The 13,859-nt window shown below is 53.0% G+C and overlaps 1 protein-coding gene across 2 annotated transcripts in view; it reads right to left on the reverse strand.

The window, feature by feature from the left end:
- Crmp1 (collapsin response mediator protein 1) overlaps positions 1 to 13,602 on the reverse strand; it is a 51,773-nt gene extending 38,171 nt beyond the window's left edge. Inside the window, exon 1 of one of the 2 annotated variants that reach the window (XM_021630675.2) lies at positions 13,109 to 13,602. In XM_021630675.2, the coding sequence (XP_021486350.1) occupies positions 13,109 to 13,492 (384 nt within the window). In that variant the 5' untranslated portion in view covers positions 13,493 to 13,602. Of the gene's footprint in view, positions 1 to 9,413; positions 9,748 to 13,108 lie in introns of those variants that run through there. The other variant, XM_021630681.2, reaches the window with a different exon arrangement.
- Between the last annotated feature and the right edge of the window lie 257 nt (positions 13,603 to 13,859).

Raw genomic sequence — 13,859 nt, forward strand, 5'->3', positions numbered from 1 at the left:
CAACGTGGCAAAGCAGGGCACAGCCCGGGTGGAGCTCTGTCCACTTTGGAAAGCTGCGCACAGACACCGCCTACTTTCCTCCTCCTACTGCACCTGTCCTGGGTTGGTCCTCACATGTTCCCCTGCTGCCTCTATTGTTTCTACCACATGACTATCAGAGTGACTTTCTGAAGCACAAACCACATCACCCCTCTTCAACACCTCTCAGCAGCGTCTCCTCACACAGGACAAAGAACTCTCCCGGGCTTCTCCAGGCCTGAGCTGCTCTATCTCTGCCAAGACTCACCACACTTACCTGAGAACGTCACCTGTGCCTTTGCCTGTGACACCTCTGAAGGGAGGGTCACTTGCCAGGTCCATCCAGCCCACAGACCCCAGCCTCCCCATCTACATCCCAGTAGCTTCACTGCAGCACTACTTGGAGTTCCCCCAATGTGGGGTCTGTACCTTTGACTAGCATATCCAAGGTGTTCAGCTTTATCTGTCTTATCCCCTAGGAGATGCATCCTCCAGTTGGTGCCAAGACCACAGCTTATTCCCCATATCATCTGTACAGGCTAGGCCTCACCTCTGTAAATGGAAGTAGTCAGAACTCCAACCTTGAAGGATAACCAGGATGAGATCTAGACACCTAGAGGCTGCCCACACACTGAACACCACCAGCACAAGAGATCCAGGATAGATACCAGGTCATCCATCTGCATTCAGGTATTTGAGGAATTAGGAAGAATTTTCCTTGTTTTTGTGTTTGTTTTTTAAATTGAAAATTAGGTACCAAATCATTTAAGTTGTATTTTGGATTCTTGTTTTTAATTTTTATTTATTATTTATTGCAATTTATTTACTTTGTATTTGGGCTGTAGCCTCCTCCCTTGTCTCCTCCCAGTCTCATCCTCCCTCCCTCTTCTCCCCCTATGCCAATCCCCCTAGTCCATTGATAGGGGAGGTCCTCCTCCCCTTCTATCTGACCCTAACCTATCAGGGCTCATCAGGACTGGCTGCATTGTCTTCCTTTGTGGCCTGGCAAGGCTGTACCCCCCTCCCCAGGGGGAAGTGATCAAAAAGCCAGCCACTGAGTTCATATCAGAGACAGCCCCTGTTCCCCTTACTAGGGAACCCACATGGAGACTGAGCTAACCATGGGCTACACATCTGAGCAGGGATTTAGATCCTCTCCATGCATGGTCCTTGGTTGGATTCTTATTGCTCCCTATTCCCAGAAATAAAGCTTAGTAAAACAAAACAAAAAAGTGGGGGAGGGAAATACTGAAGATTTAACTGTCAAAGAGTCTCAATCCACAATCAAGGGATTGCCCAGATCAAGCAGGCCTGTTGATATGTATATGAAGGATTTTCTTGATGTAAAAGGGCCCAGCCCACTGTGGGCAGTACCATTCCTTGGGCAAGGGGCTGTATAAAGAAACAGGTTGATCTTGAGCTTGTGAATGAGCTAGCATGCAGTGTTCCTCCATGGATTCTGCTATACTTCCTTGACTGTGAGTCCCCCAGTAAGAGGTAACACTACATGCAGTAGCACCCAAACCTGCCTTTGATTTGCTGCTTTGGTTCCTGCCCTGACTTCCCTCTGTGATGGACTATGACTTGGAAGTGTAAGCCAAACAAACACTTTTCTTCCCTAAATTGCTTTCGGTTAGAGTGTTTATCACAGCAACGAAAAGCAAACTGAAGAGGGAGAAAAGAAGCCAAACATGATGTTCTTCTCACACAAAAAGAACTGGAGTGGTTTGAGAGGACCCTCGTAATGGAAGAATACCTCCCACTCTCTCTGAAAGCAGCAGGGGGGCAGAGCACTTGGCCATTTCCCAGGCCACTTCACAAAAGAAACACTTGCCAAACAGAGCTGTCCCAGAGCAAGCCCAGCTGCCTCGTGAGGTGGTGACCTCCTGTAACGGTAAAGATTCTAGGAGAAGGTATTCATAATTCCTGCACGAGCTGGAGGAATAAATCATGTCAGACATTTTCATATACAAACACAAAAAAAACCTCTCCAAGTTTATAAGGGTTCCTTCAACTCAGAGGTTACAGAATACAAACATTTGTGCAAATGACACTAAGGCTCCAGCCTTTAGGGTCTGTGATGACAAAAAGCACATTTCTGCTAAGGATAAAGCATGGTGGCAGAGGCCTTGACTAGCATGCATGACACACTGGGTTCAATTTCCAACAACATGCATGTCTGCACATTCATGCATGCCATCCTGGTCTGAGCAGAGGCACCACATTCCTCAAGGAGCCACCTGTTTGCTCTATGTGGTTCTGTTGCAGATCCACTGAGTCTTCCTTCTGACACTAGGTTGCTACTGAGTCAAGCCCCTGGGAGTAAAGTCATGCATGCAGTGGCCCAGCTTGAATGTGAACGGTTCTTGGAAAGATGCTGTGCAGTATGGAAGCCAGCAAAGCCCATTGGCAAAGCAGATCTGCCCTCTCCCTACTGCCAGGGTTCTACTCTAGACGGGCCCTCATTTCTAAAGCCCTTCATGCCACCTTGCCACCTTCATAATGCAACCTGTCCCAGGGCTAAGCTAAACAAGCCGAGGGATTAAACCAGTGCAGGGGCAGCTAAAAGCTCGCGCAGCCAAGAAACACAGCTTAGCATGTGGAGCCATCGTGTATCCACCCACACAATACAAATGAGCGGCAAATGCAGGGGTGCTCCTGGAGAGAGGCCGAGGAGGACTCTTGCAGTCTTCCATGTTCTTATGGTGAAGTGGACCATATGTACATGAGAAACTAATCAAAAAGCTCACAGCTCCCCACTCTGGGTAGAAGGGTGCTCCTTAGAGAATATAGATCTTGCTGGCAAAGGCAGAGGGCTAAGGAGGCTGAGCCTGCCAAAGGAGAGAGCTGCTCTAGATTCCTGGAGCAGAGGACTGAACAAAGTCTGTAGGACTGGGAGTTCACACAACCTGGCACCAATGTGCTCCTTTCACGTGGGTGTAGCAAGTGTCCATCAGCTTACATGCATGTGGAGAGTCAGATGATGAGGAGGATGTCTTCAGTTGCTCTCCAGCTTATTGTTTGAGGCAGGGTCTCTCACTGAACTTGCAATTCATGAATTTGGTTAGACTGGCTGGCAGTGAGTTCTGGAAGTCTGCCTATCTCACCACTCGGTGGCCCACGCAGCCCCCAGAGCTGGAGTTACAAGTGTGTGCAACCACACCCAGCCTTTTCACAGGTGTTAGGGATACAGATTCAGATTCTCACGATGGTGTGTGTGGCAAGCATTTTACACACTAAGCCACCTCCCCAGCCCCACTTGCATTTGATGAAGCATGTTCCGTGTCAAGTAGCCCAGCTCCGATCCTGCTTCATGAACACACCAGCGCCAATTCACAATTGCATCTGCTCAGAGCAAAACGTGGGATTTAGACATCCTAGCTACCCAAGAAAATGGTTCTCAGCCTCTCCAATGGGAAAATATGCTCAAATAGTCTAAAACCAAGCAGCATTTGTAGAGGGTTTAAATAACAAATACCACCAACTGGGTAGGCAACCATGCTTCCTTGTCTCACAGAGGCCCTTAGCAGCCCCAATTGCACAGGCTTACCCTCTGACACCACCCCACTGTCCACTGCCCATTGCCCTGACCTAGTTCTCCTTGGTTCTGGGAGGAGGGGGACATCTTCTGAAGCTACTTTGTCTTGTCAGCACCAGATGCTTTATTTTTGCTCACAGAAGCAACAAGGGCTCTGCTTGGCACCTGTGAGTGCTCAGGGCTCTGCAGACAGATGTTGTTAAAACACTTTGTAAGCCCTGTCGCTGACCTGCAGTCCAGCTGGAGATGATTCCAGCACACCACTCCACTCCCAGTGGGGCTGAGAACCACCACCGCTGGTTACATTCTCCTTTCTAGGCTGTCTCTCCTACACCTCTGCCTGGCTCCCTCTCTATGCCTGACCCTTGCCTCTCACCTTCATTTGAACCTATACTGCTAGCTGCCCTCTGACCTGAGAACCAGTACTGTGTCTTTTTCTCCATTACTCTTACATCCCTATAACAAACTAAGCATCAGTTTCAACAGGTGATTGCAAGCATCTCTTTGACACCAGAACCAGCCTGTGTAATCCTCTGGTCCCTTCCAGAAAGCTGATTCCAGGTTAATCCTGACTTGGAACTCAGCCCCATGACTTTAAATATGAGACATGTCACAATGGAGTTCCTAAACACCTTTTATGTGGCTGCCAGTCTGCATGCTCTGCTTCTCTTGGAGCCCAGGTCTCAAGGTGAAGAAATACTTGGGTCCTTCTAACAGCAGCGGAAATAAGGTCACAGCTTGCGACACGAGTGAGATCTCAGGATTTTGTGCTATTGTACAGAGCTGACCGTATGCACTGTCCCATAGGGATCACATTGCTAGATAACCCATGTGGTGTTTACTCTGTGCGGAAACTAGTCTTAGCATCTCGTGTGTTTCTTAGTGATGGGGGAGGGGACATGGTGGCTGTTATTACTACTCTCATCTCACAAACATGACCATAGATAAAAGTTGGTGAATGAAGAGATGTGTAAACTCCTAGGATTCAAACCCATATCTTCACTGTTTCTTCTAACACTCCATCTCCCAACTCATAAATTTCCAGTGCCTTCCTATGACCCACAAGGTGTCAGAATGCCCTGTAACATTGAACTCCAACTACCTCACCTATTTCACAATAAGAAAAACAATCCAAGATCTAAGAAGAGGAATTGACTTACCCAATATCAGATACCTCGTTGGAGCCCTGAAGCATCCCCCAGCTCCCCATCCAGTCAGACGTCTCTCAAGCCCCTCACCTTCTGATTCTCATGTCCTCATCGACCTTTGACGATATTCTTCTCCCAACCCAGACCTCACCTGTGCTGTTCCACCCTTGTGCCCAGCAACCAACTTCTTGCTCATGCCAGTATGAAACCCGTGAAGCCTCCCGTTGCTTCTAGCCAGTGCCAATACCGGGTCCTTGTCTTAAAATGCCACTGACTTGCTCTGGTCCAACCTGTCCTTTGTTCTTATTCATTTGCACTGACGTGCTTGCATTGACAGCAGGTTTGGTAAGGTACCCTGCGCAGTCACTATCTGAAACGTAAAATGAAACTGTAAGAGCCATTTCCTCATAGTGCATGTGTGTGGAAAAAGAAGCTATGTGTGGCCTGTGGGTTGCAACTCATTTAGGATCAACCACTGGAAAACACAGATATTCGCATTATAATTCATAACTATAGCAAAATGAGTTATAAAATGGTGATGAAAATGTTACGGTTGGGGGTCACCACAACATGAAGAACTGTATTAAAGGGTCCCGGCATTAGGAAAGTTGAGAAGCACTGAGTTAGACACTTGCTATGTGCCAGGTAATCTTGGGAGTATCACATTTAATGTTTTCCATGAGTTGAGTATTAGCCAAGTTCACTTTGTAATAAACATATGAAACAATTGTTACGAGGCATGATGGTTCAAGCCTATAATCTCAGCACTTGGAAAGCCTAAATAATAGTATTGACAGTAGAGGCCAGCCTGAGCTACAGCGATACTACCTGGAAAAAAAAACAAACAAACTCAAAAACCAAAAAGTTATTTAAAAGAACAAGCGTTTGAAGATGGTGGTGTCATTGTGCTGTGACACTGCTTTGTCACTTTTGTGTCCCTTCTGAAACCCTCCTTAAGAATTTACTTGTAATAAAAACACTTTTTTCCCTTAGAATTTGGCTCATTTCTCCCTTCCCATAAACTTGACCTTAGTGAGGGTTTTGGTCTCTGTCCTAGGTAGCAGAAGTTCAGGTCAGCCCCGCTGTGGCCCTAGTATGCTGTCCTCTGCTCCTCCTGGATCCTCAGAACTGGTGTGTGACTTCCAACCAATTTGCCAAATTGTGCAAGTGCCCAGAACCTTTGTGCAAAGATACATGGAATAAATGAATGTCTACTCTAGATGAATGTTCCCTTTGGGATAGACTGTCACATGCTTAATAGGTTTGCTTTTTTTTGTTTGTTTTGTTTCTTTCCCCCCCCCATATGTTTTCTATTCAAACCAACATAATTCTCCTTCATCTTTATTGTTTGACTAAAAACACATATTTACACACCACCATAAACTCACATACACAAACACACCCATCCAGTGATTTTTCTCAGCAAGTAGAACAGCCTATTCACTCTGTCTTCTTAAATATGAACTTGAACATGGATCTTTCCTCCATAGCCCAGTAAAAAGTACCTTGGCACGCCATTACATCCATTGAACCTCAGTTTCCTCTTTGGGAAGCAGTGATGATTGATGGTGCACCTGGGCTACCTTCTTCCCACAGTTCTAAGATCCATGTGGGAGATGACAGAAGTCGTGTAGACTGCAGCAAGAGCTGTAGGTCCCACTGCTAATAATCAGAAGCTCTGTAGCAAGCTCCCTGACTCCCCCATGCACACAGCTAAGCAAGCATCCCCCCTTCTGTGGCTCTTCTGGGAGCTAAGAGCTTCTGCCTCCCTGCAAGGCCAGGGAGCTTTGTGCCTCTGTTTGCTCAGAGCCACACCCAGGATATTCTACTTGCTAAACACAGTGGGCATTTATAAACAGCTTCAGCTATGTTAACCCCTGTCTGTGCTATTCATTACAGAAAAACCCACCCATGTAAGAGCTTCATCAATATTTTAAAGAGCCCCTAGAGACAGAGGCTAAGTGTGTGTCTCCCATCTTCTTCCATCAGGCCAGCCTGTCCATCATCTCAGGAAGAACTGGTATGCTTAAAAGAAGAAATGACTCCACATCATCACCAATTGGAATAGAACATTTTCCTAATTCTATCTCCATGTCTGTCCATAAGGTGTCTGGCCTGGGTGACCCCTGAGCAACCTGTTCTGGATTCCCTACTGAAGTCTAGACCTCCATCTCCATGGATCTCAACCCCTAGCAGAGATTTAGGGGCCCACAGCATCCTGCAGGAGGGACCAAGGGCTGAAGCTGTGCCCTCTGCTTACTTCTATGGCCTGCTTCTTGAGTCTTCCTCCATCTCAGGCCTCTCCTCGGGCTGTTTGAAGTACTTTTGACTTTCCCAATGTTTGATTTCAGTGTGCAGAGAAGCCACCTGGCAGCAGAGGTATGGATTTATATAATGCTGGCTTTCCTTCTGCCTCCCCCAAAAGCTATCTCCTTTGACCCCTGTCCTCAGTTGCCTGCAGACCCCTCCTTCCCCTTTACTATATTCACTACTCTTTATGGCCATTTATGGATTTGATGTAACTACAGGCCATCTCCTTCCCAACATCCCTGTGTCCAGCAGACACCAGGCACTTATTACAAAGTTACCCAGTGATTGCTGGGGAACAGGTGAGGACTGCAGCATTTGGAAAGCCACAATGGCATTTTAAAAGGCGAACCTGATCCTCATCACGGTCTACACAGCATTAGCAAAACATCTTCAGGCTTAGGAAGGGTATTGCAATGTAGAGCCATTCACATCCAACCTCTTGAGTTTGCTTTGCCCCCTTAAAACCACATTTTTTTTTTTTTTGTGATTGAGGCAGGCAAGGTGCTCCAAAGGAGGAAGGCTTTCTGCATCTCTCCTCACCATACTCCCTGGAACCATTTCTGAGGCTGATGGAAAATTTCTGCCATTGTCAAAGAGATTGCTTGCCTGCTTTGCACATAGGACTAAAGCAGCAGATAGGCCATCTTCGGCATCCAAGACTTTTTCTCAGGTCAAGTGTGCCAACACACTAACAGCTCAGCCTGGATGGCCAGGCTGTTCCTGAGCTTTATGGGGGGATCTTCTCTCTGCACTAAGGGTGGAAAAGCCACCATAGCAGGACACATACCCACAGCCATCTGGTGTAAAGGCTGAGCCCTTCATCTCCATTGCAGAATGTCACAGCAGGATGGCCCTCCAGCTCAACAGACTGAGAGCCAAAGGAATGATTCCAAAGGAGCTCTTCCCAGAGACCTGCCTGGTAGCCATCTGTTGAACTTCAACCTGAGACACCAATGCCCTGAAGCTCAGATCCGCCAGGATCACACCATGAAGAGGGACCCCAATGTACCGACCCATTAGTCCTTGCATCAGCCCCACCTCATCACCTGCCTCAGTTCTCCTGGCAGGGGCCCAAAGTCAGCAGGCCCTCCAGCAGGGACCTGTGCAAATAATCCCAGGTTTTCTTCCTTCATTGTCTGGCAAATGGACACTTCAATCCCCCCATGGCCTCTCCTAGCAACAAGGTTTGCAAATTATATAGATGTGGTTCAGTCTCCATGCTGAGTCAGATCTGTAGGAAGGAGCTCAGCAGAGGTCCACTGGCCAGAGCTGAAGCTCGGTTACAAAGGAGTGAAAGCCAAACAGTGCAAAAAATGAGAGATGGGGAACCAGGACTCTTCTCAGCCCCTTTCCTCCCCCATGCTCACAGCCTACTTTCTAGCCTCCTCCTGCTTCATAACAGTGCTTTTCTGAGAAGACCTCCCCAGAATCATACAACCAGCACCCACTTCTAACACGAGACTGCCCTCCTGTAGAATCCCTAGGACTTTCCCTGAGCCAGAACCCAGCATGCACACGCCAGGCTGAGTCTCCACCCTCCAACCTCAGGAGTTACCCAGGGGGATGCCTGCTCTGGGAATCCCGCCTCCTGGATGCTCCAGCATTGCCACCTCAATCTCTGGGCTGCCATCTCTGGGCAACTGTCCACTGGTTCCAACACCAGGAACTCAGTGGAAGATGGAGCTTTTGACCCCATCATCCTTAGCTCCCTGCCTAGACAAAGCTTAGAGAGCAGGCCTCCTTTGTTTCCGGCCACACCCAGGGACACAGCCCAGATGTTCAGCCCACACTACCACCCCACCTTCGGGCTGCTCAGCCTCTGTGGTTAACCCTTGAGAAGCTACAGCTGCCTGTGTGGACCACTGGGTTATTTTTAGCTGCAGTGAGGCATGGGAGCGGTGCCTCCATCATGGCGCAGCTCCAAGCCAGGCCTCCCACCCCATAATAAGTGAGGTGTGCAAAGCCGCATCTTGCCCCCTTCTGCTAAAGGTTGCAAGGTGCAAGGGAGGGAAGCTGCAGGGACCAGGTGCATTAGGCCCGGCACACCCTCCCCATCCTCGAGTGAGGCCGAGGGAGGGGGCTGAGACCCCGCGCCTCTCCCTCTTTTGTTCAGCTCTGCATCCTCCGGGCCGCGCCATCCTCCAGGCACATCCCGAGGAGGGAGGGGGCTTCACGCCCGTGGGGAGAGGGACTGGAGACTCCAGCCCCGCCCTACTATGCCGGGCTCCCCCTCATTGTCCCTAGAGGGGGAGGGGGCGGCCTCGGCGAGACGGGCCCCGCCCCACTCGCGGCGACGCAGGAAGCCTCCGGGGGCGCCCCTGCTGTCCCCCCACGGGTCTGGACCCTGATGGCGACCACCCTCAAGCCACAAAGCACTGCGGCAGGGCGGGGGCGCTTACGGTGATGTGCGGGATGCTCTTCTTCCCCTGATGAGACATAGCCCCTCTGGAGCCCTCCGCGGGGCCGCTGGAACTGCCGCCTGTCTGAAGCTCTACCCGGCTCTGTCCCGGAGGCGCTACTCGTGGGAGCGGCGACAAAGACCCAGGAGGGATGGAAGAAAGGACAGAAGCTCGGAGCCCACCGCTGCCCACTCCCCGCTGCTCGGCCTGCCGCCGCTGCTCCGGCTGCCTGCACCGCCCGGCTTGGCAAGGAGGGCGGGAGGAGGAGGGAGAGGCAGGGCGGGAGGAGGGCGCTGAAGACAGACAGCTCCTCCCGGTGGCGGCAGCAGAACCGGATTCGCCCCTTTCGGCTCGAACCAGGAAGCGCTTCCCTTCCGATCTCCCCCACTCCGCCCCCGACCCCCGCCCCGCGCCCTCGCCTGAGCCGGGGCCTCGCTAGCGCACCTAGGAGAATCTTCTTTTCAGTGTTGCTTTAAACGCAAGAAACAGCCTTTGGACGCGCGGGCAAATTCGTGGGTAGCGCCACAGGTGTCTCTGGTCTTTGTGTGTGTACCCCGTGCTCAGAGGAGTGTGGGCCTGGAGCCAGCGACTATCCTAATTGCTGGAAGCATCCTTGGCCCTCCAGAGTCGCACTCAAGGCTCCCTTCTGGCCACTCCTTTCATGGTCTTTTTTTTTTCTCCCCCTAAAATAGCCAAGCCCTTTTCCATATACAAATCCAAGTCTTCATTCACGCTGTATCCTTGAATAGTCCTTCAGTCAAGGTTTCCTCACCTCCCAGACTCATCTCCAGTGCCTTCACCTCTCCTTACTTTCTCCATTTCCATTCCCAGGCAGAGGCAATGCAGCCGAACGGACCAGGTCCGAATCCGTGGTTGATAGGCTCTGACCTCTCATCTGCTCTCTCCTTTCAGTGGCCTGTCCTGTGGCCAATGGCCTGGCTGTGAGTGCATGAAAAGCTGGACCACTGGCAACCAAGGTCTCTACAGCCCTGGGGAGAAGGAAGTAAGGCGGTTTTCCTGCCTCACATTTCAGAGTTTGGAGCCCAGGAGACCCATGGTCCTGCTGTGACTCTGGGAGAAGTGGGCAGAAAGCCAGCATAGGGCTTGCCAAACTTCACCAAGAGAGGACAAAAGATGGACGAGGGAGCCCCCACCAGGCCTCAAAACTCTGGGCAGCTGCCCCCCAGGGCAGGAGCAAGCTGGCTCCCTATCTATGAGCTCATTTCCTGCCTGCACAATCCCTCCACTGACCCTGTGCATAGACCCACTCCTCCACTTCCGGGTTGCCATGGGAGGTGATGCATGGAAAAATCTCTGGACCCTGCCGGGGCCTGTCCTCCTCAACCACACGCAGAAAGCCTAGTCCACCGCAGGGAACCAGATGGGCTTATGTATAGGCTCAAGGAGAACAGCTTATATCCGGGAACACTAGGCCATGATTTTCCCTTCACGGATAGGAAACTAAAGCTTGCAGAGGTAAAATACCGCACATTTGCAAAGCTAAAATAACATAAATTAGCTGCTTCAGGGCAGCGTCTGGAAGCCGGCTCCAGGCAGATTTCGGTACGCGTTTCCTACTCATTAAGGCTGCCTATGCCCGGGCTCTTCAATTCTCCTCAATGACCGGAAGCTGCGGATGGTAGCAGCACACTTCCAACTGACTCCTGGATTCCTTTTCTTGGCACTAAATCATAGGTTCCAGTACCCGGACATTCCCTGGGGTCAGCCGGGGGGTTGCGGGCAGGCAAACTACCAGAGAGGCTGGGCCACGTGCAAGGCAGAGGGAGGAGCCCTGCTCGCCACTGGCCAAACAGATCGCTGCTCCCAAGCAGACTTTCCCCTGTACAAAGCACTGCAGCCATCGGCCTCTGGCAACCGCAAACGTTGCGCCTGCGCTGTAAAAACCCCTCCTTCCCTCCTAGGAAAGAGCCTTATGGGCGGGGGAGGGGTCCGGGCACCCTTTGCAGGAGAGGTGAGGCCGGCCCCAGATCCCTCACCCTCTGCAAACCATGCCCTGCGGTCTTGAGAAAGTAAATTACTCCATCGGGGGGTGGTGTGAGCTCCTCCGCTCCACAGTTCCCACCAGGGAGTGCTTTGGGAGGCCTCAGACGCAGCCTTTTGTCAGGTTCCTAAGAAGCCAGGGAGAAAGGATAGAGGGAACCCGAGTAGGAAGAACACGGGAGCCAGTGGAGCAACCAGGGTCTAGAAAAGCCGAGGCACAGATGCCCGGCCAGCTATGGGATAGCCAGGGACAAAGCTGTCGTGGCTGACCCCAATCACAGCCGATAAGCCAAGGACAGCTCCGGGCAAGTCACAAAGAGCACTAGCCTCCCGGGTACTCCCCTTGAGGGAAGCTGAGAGCAGCCTGCCACTCCAGGGATACAGATGGAGACAGCTTAAAGAAGGTGACCACCTTGACTGCTGGGTTCCAGGCGGTGGCTGCGTTTCTGAGCCCTGGCGCCTCTGGAGGAGCCAGAGAGCCTGTTTCCCACGTGAGGTCGGACTAGCAAGGAGGAGATAAAGAGATAAGGAAGCTAAAACTGGGCTCTGTGGCTAGTTTTCTGCTCCTCGCTCCGCCTCCCGCTCCCTGGCCACAGATTCAGGACCACGGAGAGTTCCTGAGCAGGTGACAGAGCCTGAGGCAAGACCACCACCAGACCACCACCGCCAGGCCCGCCCATTTCCTTATCGCCAAAATGCTAGTCCGGATTACAGTTCTGTGCATGCTCTCCCTCCCTCTGGGTTCCCTCGGTGCCTCTCAGAGCGTTAACGGGAAGGGCGAATTAATTAATTAAACCGAGAATAATGATAAAACTCAATACCAAGCATTTATTGATCACTCTCTACCTGAATTCTTGAAATGAGTCCACAGCTAGCCCCAGCTTGGGAACTTCTGGAGGGTGGGGCCAGGCTGGCTAGCCAGACCAGCCGGCGCTCGAGGGACAGCTCCCAGCGCTCTTCCAACTTCTGCTTCCCAGACACGTGGCTCTGACCTCACCCACCCAGTCCAGGACTCTGCTGTCTGTCCATCCGCGAACCCCGGGAAACCCCAACTCAGAGAAGAAAAGCTATAGAGAGAGCCCAGTCCCTGGCTGTGCCTTTCTCTGGTGTCCCTCCTCACTTGCAGAAGTCGGGAAGGACAGACACCTGGGTTCAAATCCCGGACTTACACACCCAGGGGCGTCCCCGGATGCTTTCTCACCACCCACCACCTAAACCCTTAGCATCGTCCCTCAGGGAGGGACGGGGAGCAGCGGTTTGAGCAGAGTCATTCGGCGAACCCCTGTCAGAGCCCTTTGCAGCCTAAGCTGTCCGAAATCACTGTGTGAGCACATAGATGGATGGAAGAAGACAGAGATTGTCCCCTATTCACAGAACCCCCAGAGGAGAAACGAGGCGTAAATTCATCTTACAGGTCCCTCAGCGGCAGCTGCGGGAACTTGCTTCCCCTCTCGGAACCCGGCTCTGGCTTTCTGGACCTGAGAGATTCCTCGTGAGTCCAGAGGCTATGCTGGCCAACGCTGGCCTAGCACACAACCTCTCTGAACCTCTTGGAGGATGAAGTGGGGGAAGGGCCACTGCAGTTCCCCAGAGCCTGGTGGCAGCGGGCCTCAGCACTCGCCCCCGCAGCACCCAAGCCCTGGGTCTCCAAGGGCCCCGCCCCCCCACGTCCGGCCCACGCGCCCGGAGGGTACCTGGCCATTGTCCCGGCCGAGTGGCAGGTCGCGGGGCGCAGGGCATCGGATGCGCAACGCCGGCGGTCTGTCATCGCGATCGCCGCCGGGTGAGCTGACCGCAGAGCCCGAGGGCTCGCTCACATCGCTGGCCGTGTCCTCGCTGCCGCCGGGGCACGGCAAGCCCACGGCGTCGGGCCGGCCAGCGCTGCGCGGCGTGCGAGCGGAGCCGCGGCGGCCCACGCTGTAGGCGTCGAAGTCGATGGTCTTGTTCTCGTAGGCGCCCTCCACGGCGGCGAACATGCCGCCGTACTTCTGGCGCGGGGTCTGCGCCGCGCTGCCCGGCCGCGCCAGGTACACCGGCAGGTCGTCCTCCGTGTTCCACGCGCGCCGGCGCTCCGCCATCCCCGTCTCCGGCGGTCAGTCCTCCTCGGCCCCTCCGGTGGCTCCGCGCTGCGCGCCTCGGTGCGGGCCCGCGGCGGCCCAAGCGCTTCTGCGGTCGGGCCGGGAGGGAGGGAGGAAGGACCGGGGCGTGTCCCACGGGAGGCGGGGCCTGGGCGGGCCTGGGCGGGGCCTACGGTGACCAAGGCCGGCGCCGCTGCCAGCTACAAAGGACCGCGGAGGCGGAGACCCAGGCAGGGGCAGGGAGGGTGGTGACGTGTGGGGAGCCGCAGCGCGGAGGGCGGGTGGCCGAGCCGCAGTGCCCTCCACGCACCCGGCTCTCCGCCTCCTGGAGCCGCGCAGGGCGCGGGCAGAGACGGGGTGGGGGCGG

Source organism: Meriones unguiculatus, chromosome 12, assembly GCF_030254825.1.
Source record: "Meriones unguiculatus strain TT.TT164.6M chromosome 12, Bangor_MerUng_6.1, whole genome shotgun sequence".
NCBI lineage: Eukaryota > Metazoa > Chordata > Mammalia > Rodentia > Muridae > Meriones > Meriones unguiculatus.